The sequence below is a fragment of the Grammomys surdaster genome, unplaced genomic scaffold (genome assembly GCF_004785775.1).
Source record: "Grammomys surdaster isolate TR1022 unplaced genomic scaffold, NIH_TR_1.0 125925, whole genome shotgun sequence".
NCBI classification, from domain to species: Eukaryota; Metazoa; Chordata; class Mammalia; order Rodentia; family Muridae; genus Grammomys; species Grammomys surdaster.
Genome location: NW_021620749.1, coordinates 3,722,066 through 3,733,336, shown reverse-complemented (window position 1 = coordinate 3,733,336; position 11,271 = coordinate 3,722,066). Strand labels below are relative to the sequence as shown.

The window sequence follows — 11,271 nt, the reverse complement described above, 5'->3', positions numbered from 1 at the left end:
CTGTGTCTACGTGAGGTACACAGTATGGAGCTGTGTCTACGTGAGGTGCACGGTATGGAGCTGTGTCTACGTGAGGTGCACGGTATGGAGCTGTGTCTACGTGAGGTGCACGGTATGGATCTGTGGTGGTATGAATAAGATATCTCCCACAGGCTCTAGCCTTTGAACTCTTGGTCCCCAGATGGTGGCTCTATTTGGAAAGGCCTAGGAGGTGTGGTATTACCGGAAGAAGTATGACCCTGGTGGTGGGCCTTTTAGGTTTCACTTTGGGGATCACTTGCCACCCCCAGTTTACACTCTGCTTCCTGCTTTCCATTTGAGATGTGAGCTCTCAGCTGCTCCAGTCACCATGTCTGCCTGCTGCCTGGCTTCCCTATTGTGACAGCATGAACTTCTATCCCTCTGGAACCGAAAGCCCAACTAAACCTTCCTTCTATAGGCTGCCTCAGTCAGAGTGTTTTATCATAGCAACAGGGAAGCAGTGGGTAGAGAAATGTAACACCACACCAACTGGCTGCATGCTTGGAACACAAGAATCTGAGGCTTTCCTCCTCTGTCATTTGGTTCCTTTGAGCATCATTCTGCATCCTTCTGGAATGTGGTGGTTTGAATATGCTTGACCCAGGGAGTGGCACCATTAGGAGGTGTGGTCTTGATGGAGTGGGTGTGGCCTTGTCAGAGGAGGTGTGCCACTGGGGTGGGGGGCAATGAGACCCTCTTCCTAACCACTTGGGAGCCAGTCTTCTCCTAGTAGCCTTCAGATGAAGATATAGAACTCTCAGCTCCTCCTGCACCATGCCTGCCTGGACACTGCATGTTCCTGCCTTGATGATAATGGACTGAACCTCTAAACCTGTAAGCCAGCCCCCAATTAAATGTTGTCCTTATAAGAGTTGTCTTAGTCATGGTGTCTGTTCACAGCAGTAAAACCAAAACTAAGACGTGGCACTAAGGAGACCTGGTCAGATGCCTCTTCCTGACAGCTACAGGCACTAGGGACTTGTATTTCGATAGGCTGCTGTGAACAACTGTATCTGGGAGTGCCAGGAAGAAACCCACATAGACAGTGGAAAGGTCAGCTGCCCATCCGGTACCTGCCCTGCAGAGGGATCAACAATAAAGTCATTTCACTGCCTGTGCTTGGCACAGACTGGACTAGAAGAGAGAGACAGATTACTCACTAACTGAGGAAAACAGAAATACTTTTCACTTGGGGGAAAATAAAACTGAAAAAAACTAATTAATACCTACAGCAACACAAATTATCCGACTAACCAAAACCTATTAACTTAATTAACTAATTAGCACGGCTCACCTTATAGCTTGCTCCTCAGTGTCCCCTGCCCTACCCATGCTCTGCCGATTCCCCTACATACTCTGTACGCTGTGACTGTACCTTTCCCCACTGTGAAAGTCAGGAGCACACTACCTACTTCCTTGTTGTGTACAAGAATTAACTCTATCCCAGGTATTATTAGAACAAAGGCGACATTTTCATACAATAAATTATATGTCTATCTAATGACCCCTATGGGTAAACCCTGGAAACTGGATTCAGTCATTTCTGGAGTTGTTAGTTTTCAGCTTTGAGTCCATGTCCAGAGAAGACCCTCTTCTTGGTCTCTCAATTCTACCCAACACCTTAAACTAAATTCGTATTCATTAGTACAGATAATCTGTGGCATTTAGAGAAATCCCTCTCAACTGTTTTCCATGTTTTAACTTCAAACAGAGGCCACAGAATAGAAATAGAAATGAAAGCTTAGTGTAGGAATGAATATCAAACAACCAAATGGGATGAAAGAGAGCTTGGAAACCGGCTGGCTAGGACTGGACCAGGACCGTTTCCAAAGCACAAAGTCTCAATGTTAACCATTTAACCTGGTTGTGGTCACTCTGACCGATTCTTAGCACCCTGCTGAATGTCCTAGATTAAATGTTTCACACTGATTACGACACAAAGAAAATGGTCGCCCGGCCACAGCTACCTGTTGAGCTATTTTTTCATGATTTCCTTCAAGGGAAATGGCTGATTAAAGGAGTAGTATCAGCCACAAAAGCCGTGTGTAAAACACAAGCTCCAAGCTCCAATCCAAGCGCTTCTTTTAATTCCTCTTTTTATGGGTCAGGCAGAAGGGGGCGGGAATGGGGGTGCTGAGGAGGGCAGGACTTCGGTCTACCCCACTCACATGATGGGCAGACCTCTGGGTACAGAAAGCAGGCATCAGTGGACACCTTGGCTAGGCCTGGCTGGAACTCACCCATCCAGGAGACTCATGGTCGTGGATGTCACTTCTGCAAACAGAATTACTTTCCCGAGGCGCGTGGTCTGCAGGTTCTGTCGATAGGTCTCTAGGTTAAAGTGCTCTGAGGAGAAGGCTTCCGGGTCGGTGACCACGGGGATGGAAGACGGGGTGATCTCCACTTCAGATGTGTAGGAGGAAACAAACTTAAGGGAGAGCTTGCTGGATTTTATGATTCCTTCAGGATCCGAGTGCCTCCCAAGCCACTGCATAAATGGATCCTGGATTTCCTATGTCATAAGAAGGGGGAAAGACTCATGACTTGAGGTACTGACAGTAGTGTTTCCTGAAAATGCTGTCTGGGTAACTTCCTAAAAGAGACACATGAACAGAATTTGTACATCTAAAGTCACACAGTATAATAAACTGAGTACTGTGGTTTCAATTCTGTCTCCCAGAATTCATACATTAGAAACTTCATTCCCAAATTCAGGCATTAATGGTATTTTGGGATGAGACTTCTGAAATATGACTGAGTCAAGGGCCTGTGGCCTCTCAAATGGATTAATCCATTAATGGATTACCGGGTCACCGAGTGAGTTAGTTATCTCAAAAGTAGGTCAGGTCTGTAATAAAAGCTAAGGTAGCCACCTTTAGAAGCCCGTTGCCATTTGACATTCACAGCACTCCCTGTGGACTCTGCAGAGTCCTCTGTCATCAGCAAAAAGGCCTTCACTCAGTGACACGCACGCACACACACACACACACACATGTACACACGCATGCACAATGCATGCACTCACATACACATTTACATTCTCAGCCTCCAAACTGTGAGGAATTAATTTCCCTATAAACTGCCCAGCTCTAACAGAGTAAGATACTAACTATGTTTACAGTTTAAGAATTATACACCAAGATCCAAGGAAACAAGGTGAGCCTGTCCGTCATTTACTTTCTAACTCAATTCTATCCCAGCACACATCAGAAGTCCTCTCCAGCTCTAGAGTTCCTATTTATCTACTACTCTGTGCAGTCTACAAAGCAACAGCAAAGAAAAAAGAAAGAGAGGGAGGGAGGGAGGGAGGGAGGGAGGGAGGGAGGGAGGGAGGGAGGGAAAAGAAACGGAAAAAGGTAAAGAAAAAATATCACCCTTACATCTTTATACTTTTGCCTCACATTGTAATTTATTAGCCAACCTGAAAACAAACCCCAAGCAGAAGTCTCGGAAGGCAAAGCGCCCTCACACAAGTGTCTGACCTTGGTCTCTAGAAGATACGCTGGCTGCTTGTAAAAGCAGCTGGGCACTGTCACCAGCAAAGGGAAACAGTGTGGCACCCTACGCTGTGTTCCTTCATCCTAACTGTGACAGCAGAAAAGACAGTGCTTAGCCCAGAGTCTCCAGCCCAGATCTAAGGGCGGTCTTGTGGCTAGGATGAGGCTGCCATGCACATCGCAGAGGTCAGAGACCTTACTTTGGGATGGTCATCAAGAACTGTGTAGATTCCTTCCAAAAAGGCCTGCACAAAACAGATCCAGGTGTTTTAAAAGATGTTATCATTTTTACTGTATGTGTTTAGGTGTCTGTCTGTCTGTGCAGCACATGTTTACAGTGCCCACAGAGGCCAGAAGAGAACATCAGATCTTCTGGAACTGGAATTACAGACAGTTGTGAACCACAGTGTGGGTGCTGGGAACCAAAACAAGGTCCTCTGCAAGACCTGCAAATCCTCTTAACCACAGGGTCATCTCTCCGGCCCCAAGAGCCAGGGTTTGGAACCATGCAAATGTCAGAACTTTCAAAATAAAACAAAAGAGTGTCCTCTTCTCCATTAATATTACAAGTGTGCCCCAAAGCTCCCCACACGCCAAAGAAAGGGCATTCAACTAATCACTGCCCACCATCCTTTAGAACTCACTTCCAGGTTGTAGGAAACATCAAGCAGACAAGAACAACTAATAATAATACCGGAAGAAATCCAGACAGTGAGACACATTACAGACCTACAGAGCAGGCGGGAGTCCTGAACAAAATGGAGTGAGGGTGATACAGAGTGGACAGAGGTGGGCACTGTGTAGACTGTTCAGAGGGCTCAGTGGATGAGAGTGGGTGAGACCAGGAGTGATGTGCATGTCTGCACCCAGGACAAAGGAGGCTGGGACACAACACCTACAGCAACCAGGACACAACAGGCTGGGACACAGTGCCTACTGCACCCAGGAGACAGGAGGCTGGGACACAGGACCTACAGCAACCAGGACACAGGAGGCTGGGACACAGGAGGCTGAGACACAGCACCTACTGCACCCAGGACACAGGCAGCTGGGACATAGCACCTACTGTACCCAAGGCCACAGGAGGCTGGGACACAGTGCCTACTGCAACCATGACACAGGAGACTGGGACACAGGAGGCTGGGACATAGTACCTATAGCAACCATGACACAGGAGGCTGGGACACAGAGCCTACTGCAACCATGCCACAGGCAGCTGGGACACAGCACCTATCAGTTTGAGGCAACCTGGGCCACATAGCAAGGCTGTGTCTCATAAAACAAACAAAAGAGCTACTGAAGTGCAATTAGTGATTCTTTATTGGATTTCAATTGGAATAAAGTAGCTGGAAAAGACATGAAGTCATCAGATAATTGGAACACAGGAAGTATGTGTACTTGCAGTAACAAATTATTTGAATAGGTAGGGGAAGACACTGTGGCACTGTAGGAAAATGTCCTTAACATTTATGAATGTGCATATGTCACAGTATCTGTGATTTATCTCCAACGTAGTGAAAGCTAGTAAGGCCACAGGATGCTATTACACAGAGGTGACAGGTACCAGAAATGTTGGTTACACGTTTCTCCCCGATCTCCTCCACGTTTAAGATTGGGCATTGTTTGTTTGTTTGTTTGTTTGTTTTTAAGTAGTGAACTAAAATAACAAATTCAGTTAGGATACATTAGCCACCTACAAATTTATCCACTCAACAAATATCCATTCAACAAACATTCATTCAACAACTATCCTGGGCAGGTCATTTTGTGGCCTCTGAGGGAGCAGCAGAAAGTAAAGGGGGCCTCCCTGTCTCAGAGGGCTTCTCATGTGTGAGCCACAAGCCCACCAGGCAGGGTGCTAGACAGAGAAGAGAGTTAAGGGAAGGAATAAATAAACACGAGAAGGAGTATGTTGGAGGCTAGCTAGTCACTGGGAGTCAACGGCCAAAGACAGGGGGTCTTACTGAACAGGCAGCATCAGGAAAGACCTGGGGGGTGGGGGGGGGAGAGGGGGGGGGAGAGGGGGGGGGGGGAGAGAGGGAGGGAGAGAGGGAGGGAGGGAGGGAGGGAGGTGGGAAGGGAGGAAGGCTCAGCTGTCTACTCTGTGTCAGAGTTCTACAATGCTCACACATCGAGGAAATCAACACATTCCCCAGAAGACATCTGCGTCATTACGCTATGCTTGACTGCACTGACATCATTTGTATTTAGTACGGAGAAGGGATTCCAGAAGAGCAGAGCAGATGCTCCAAGAAGACAAATATGGAGACAGCAAGAACGGGAAAAGGATCTGGAAGAACAGAGGCTAAGGAGGTGAAACAGAAGAGAGGCAGTGGAGCCCACCTGGGAAGCAACAGGAAGCCCGTAGGGATGAAGCAGCTCTGTCAAAACAGGATCCCTGCCCTGACTTCTGGGCTGGGCTGACAGAAGGGGAAGGAGCAAATGGAGGGGGAGTGAGGTCACAGGCTGAGGCTGCATGAAAGCACACATGGTAAGAACATGCTCCCGGCGCAGGCTACAGGATTTGCTAATGGGTCATACTTAGAATGTTATCAAAATGGGGAAGCCAGGCTCAGTGAGATAGCTTGGTGGAGAAAGGTTCCCGACAAGTCTGACAACTGGAATTTAATTCCTGGAACCCGCACAAAGGTAGAAAAAGAGACTAACATCACAAAGTTGTCCTCTGACCTGTACATACATGCTGTACACACACAAATGCATGTACATACACACACACACACAGAGAGATACACAGATATGCAAACATACACACACATACACAATATAATCATGTATACACAGACACGCACACATACACATAATCATCATCATGTACACACAGAATAATAATAAACATATAAAATTTTAAGTGGGGAGATCAAATGTGAGCACAAGATTTCTGGTCTAGACACTGAAGGACAGTTGTTACCAGCAGACATCCAGAGACCTGATATGGGAGGAGCTGAGGGTCAGCATGGCTGTGCTCTGTTGAGGGGCTGCTGGAATAACATCAGAGTTGAGTGGATGAATTCAGAATTTCATTCACAGTGAAATGAGCAGGAGAGGATCTGTGAGCAGGAGCCCAGGGGAGAGAGCAATGCAGGTTCATAATCTCTTCTTTATGGGGACGTCCTTGTGCACGGTCCCTCGAAACCTAGGTTAGACTCTCATAGGTCTTTAGTGACCTTACGGCACTCATCATAATCATAACTTGTAGGCCTAATATTCAATGTTCCCCTGTCCTGTTAGAACAAGAATTCCATAAAGGCCACACGTGCATACTGCTCTCTTGTGTCAGGGCATCCCGGATCAATTCTGGCAAATACCTAACAATCATTCATGGTGGGAATTCACACTAAGTTCCCAACCAAGGAAACTGTACATGGAACAGACACACATGCACACACATGTGCACATCTACCTGGCTACAGGCAAACTCCTCTAAGGGCAATGAGGCAATGTCATCTTTTGTTTGTGTGTGTGAGTGTGTACATGCACTTATTGGGTATACTGGCTGGTTTAGGTATCAACTTGACACAGGCTAGAGTCATCAGAGAAGGAGCCTCAATTGAGAAAATGCCTCCAAGAGATCCAGCTGTCGGTCATTTTCTTCATTAGTGATAGATGGGGAGGGCCCAGCCCATGGTGGTACTTTGGGTTGGTGGTACTGGGTTCTATAAGAAAGCTGGCTGAGCAAGTCAGGAGGAGCAAGCCAGTAAGCAGCACCCCTCCATGGCCTCTACATCAGCTCCTGCCTCCAGGTTCTTGCCCTGCTTGAGTACCTGTCCCTACCTCCTCCAGTGATGAACTATGATGTGGAAGTGTAAGAAGAATAAACTCTTTCTTTTCCAAGTTGCTTTTTAGTCATGATGTTTCACTGCAACAATAGATACCCTGAGTAAGACATGGAGGTTGGCCGGGCAGTGGTGGTGCACACCTTTAATCTCAGCACTTGGGAGGCAGAGGCAGGCGGATTTCTGAGTTCGAGGCCAGCCTGGTCTACAGAGTGAGTTCCAGGACAGCCAGGGCTACACAGAGAAACTCTGTCTCGAAAAATCAAAAAAAAAAAAAAAAAAAAAAAAAAAAGACAAGGAGGTTGGAGACACTGTGTATGGGATGGGTTCTCTCCTTTCACCCTGCGGGTTCTTGATCTACAGATTCAATGTAATTCCAATCAAATTCTCAAGCACCTATATATGTGTGTGTGTGTGTGTGTGTATACACACATATATATATGAATTAAAAATTTATACTGAAATGGAGAATACTTAAAATGAAGAATACTTAAAATGTTTAAAGGGATCGCAGGAAGAAAGAAGTTAGAAGACTTTATTACCTTTTCCACGGCTTACTATAAAACCACAGTAGTGGGAACTCATTGGCACTGCACAGACACATGGATGCAAAAGCAGGACAGAGTCCGGAAAAGCAGGGCCATACATTTGACTGACTATTTTGCAACGGTACTAAAAATACTATTAAATCAATAAAATAGGGCAATGACGTTCTTAAGGCATCTTAATGTCTTAAGATACATAATTTCTCAGAGGGGACAAAATATAAATGAACTTTAAAAGGGGAAAATGTGTTACATTAGACTTCAAAGGCAGCAATTCAAAAAGAAGAGAATTAACATGAAGGGCTGGTAACCAGAGACTATGCACAGCCCTGGGCTTGCTCCTCAGCACGGAAGGGAAGAAAAGGAGGGAAGAGGAGAATATTAAAGAAAAAAAGGGAGGCAAACAAACCAGGGAAACTCTTCTCGGTGTGTCATCAGACACAGAACTTTTATCTAAAATATTTTTAAAGTCTTAAAATCTACAAGAAAACAACTTAAAACATGGGCAAAATTTCTGGACGAACACTACCCAAAAGAGAAGAAGAGACAACCAATAAGCCTATGAGGAAAACCCTTAGCACCATTTGCTGCCCAGAAATGTCAAATGCAAATGAAAAGCCACAGTGAGATGTGAGATTCACTACGCATCCACTGAAATGACCAAAGTTTAAATCCTGACACCGCCGTGTGCTAGCAAAATGTAAAGGAAACAGAATTCTGAGAAAATAAAAGGACACAGTGATTTTGGAAAACAATTTAGCCAGTTGCAAAGTCTTGCTCTGGCTGGCCCAGAATTCTCTGTAGAGACCGGATTACTGAGTCTTGAGGGTGTAGCAATCTACTTGCCTCTGCTTCCCAAGTACTGAGACTAAAAGCATGAGATACAATGCCCAGCCCTAGCAGTTTCATATAAAGGAACATGTATCATACAGTCAAAATTCAGTTCTTAAAATACTGATCCAAGAGAGTGAAACGACAGATTCACACAAAGACCTTCATTTGAGTGTCTATGACACTTTAGTCAATAGTCAGAAGGAACAGACCCAAATGTCCAAGAGTAGGAGACAGATAAATAAATGAACGATGGGCTATCAAAACACTAGAGCATGACCAAGCAATAAAAAAATGAACAGCAGAGCATGACTCAGCAATAAAAATGCTCGCCAGAGCATGACTCGGCAATAAAAATGATGACCTACTCATATACATTACACGTATAAACATGTAATGACTCTCAAAAACAGCACCGATCAAAAAATATGACAGTCTAGGGAATTGGTAAAGTGTTCGCCTTGCAAGAATGAGGATTCCCAGAGCCCACCCTAAGGAAGTTAGGTGTGGTGGTGCGCACTCAGTAGACACCGGAGTCCCAAGTCCATCCCTGAGGCGGGAAACACAGGTACATTCCTAGGGCTCAATGGCTACCTATCCTCACTATTTGGCAACTTCCAGGGGAATAAGAGACTCTGCCTCAAAAAGAGAAAAGAGGGAAGGTGTGTGGAGGGCGGGGTGGGGGGGCCTCACCACTGACCTCTGCATGCACACACATAGTAAGATAAATACGTACAGCAGGATCCCACTTAGGCAACATTTCAGAAAGACCAGGCTCACAATCGGGGGGGGGGGGGGGTAGTGGTGTGAGGCTGGGCATGCAGTGAGAGCTTAGGAGGAGCCACAGAGATTGGAATTGGGAAATGGGCTGCACAACATCCTTTTGTCAAACTGTACACCAGAGCAGGTACATTTTTTGCGTACAAATTGTAGCTAAATAAAATTGATTAAAAAAATAATAAATCAAATGGCAGCAAGCTTGAGCTGCACAGAAGCAAGCACCTGATCATTAGCGTTCAAGAGGACACGGTGGGGGCTCGCTTGCGCCAGTGTGCACACTCTGCAGCAGCGGCACTCTGGTAAACACTGAGTGCAGTGAGGACCGGGGACCTGAGGCTGACAGTCATTCTAGAGCTACCCCTCCACACACACCCGCTGCTCATCTGAGAAATCAACATTGGATTAGAAGTGTTATTACCGTCTGCATTTGTGTTCTGAAGTTCCAGTTCTCAATCTATAAAGCTTTTCATCTCAGAGACACATTTGGCTCATGATAAATAATTAGATTAGTCCTGCTTCGGTCACAACATTGGCAGTTGCTAGGCAACCAGAAGTGGGCAAATCAGAAAATGAGTCATCAAAGACAAGGCACGCAAGCCCTTTTTATGGGTGTCTGGTTCTTAAATACTTCAGGGAACAGGAGCGAATGTATGTCTACTCTCATGGAATGTATGTGAAACAAACCAACTCTTCTCCATCTTTTTAAAATATACTCAATAAAAAAAAAAGAAAAGTAAAATGTTTAAGGTTTGAGTACATCTCACTGACCTATGACCCAAGCCCCAATAAAAATGTACGGAGCACCTACATAGCAATGTCACAGTGACACCTGTAAGAGATGACCCAGCCCTGAAGGAAGCCCTAATCCAGGCATGTAGGCGAGCATGAAGTGTGCTGTCTGAGAGCATTCGCTGGTTATGCCAGTGTGAAGAGTTCCCAGGAAAGCAACTCTCTGACAACAGCCTAAAGCAGGGTGTCCTGAAGACACAAAGGAATGGAGCCCTGCTGAGGCAAAGCTGGGAAAAGGGCAAGGACCCCAAAATCACCGTTATCACACTGTCTCCACTAACCCCTCTCCTCTCACTGAGGGATTGGGAGGGGCAGGCCCTGTGTGATTACTGATCTTGGATATGGGATGGCAGAGATGTGTAAGAGAGAGTCAGACGACCATGTGCTAAGAGTTGTTCAAGTCATTAATGGGGAAATCAAGGCCCAGCACCCTCTTCTCATGAAGCCCCTACTACCCTCTACAGTGTTTTGTTTTGTTTTGTTTTAAGACAGGGTCTTAATATGTAGCCCTGGCTGTCCTAGAGTTCACATGTAGACCATCTGGTCTTGAACTCACAGAGATCCACCTGCCTGCCCCTGACTCCCAAGTGCTGAATGAAAGGCATGCACCACTATACCCAGCTCTTCTACAGTTCTTGAAAAGTAATTTTGACTTAACTCTTATCTCCTACTCTAAGACCATGCACAAAACCTTCACTTGCCAGGACCGATGGTGCCCGATTTTGATCACAGCACTGGGAGGCAGAGGCAAGTAGATCTCTGTGAGTTCAAGGCTAGTCATTGCTACACAGGGGCTAGTCACTCCTTCACAACACTCCTGAAAAGTTCACTCTCAAACTGAATTACTGCCACCCTCCCCCATGACAGGATCTAAAGTCGAAGGACATGGACTGGGCTTTTAACTACTGAGTGGAAATTAGCACCCTTCCTTCCTTCCTCCCCTCCTTCCTTCCTTCCTTCCTCCCCTCCTTCCTTCCTCCCCTCCTTCCTTCCTTCCTTCCTTCCTTCCTTCCT

The 11,271-nt window shown here is 46.0% G+C and overlaps 1 protein-coding gene across 4 annotated transcripts in view; it reads right to left on the bottom strand.

Annotated features, from left to right (window-relative positions):
- Hlcs (holocarboxylase synthetase) overlaps positions 1 to 11,271 on the bottom strand; it is a 168,187-nt gene that overhangs the window by 105,978 nt on the left and 50,938 nt on the right. For all 4 annotated transcript variants that reach the window (XM_028752495.1, XM_028752494.1, XM_028752496.1 and 1 more), the window contains one exon: positions 2,262 to 2,533. In XM_028752495.1, coding sequence (XP_028608328.1) covers positions 2,262 to 2,533 — 272 coding nt within the window. The remainder of the gene's footprint in view (positions 1 to 2,261; positions 2,534 to 11,271) is intronic.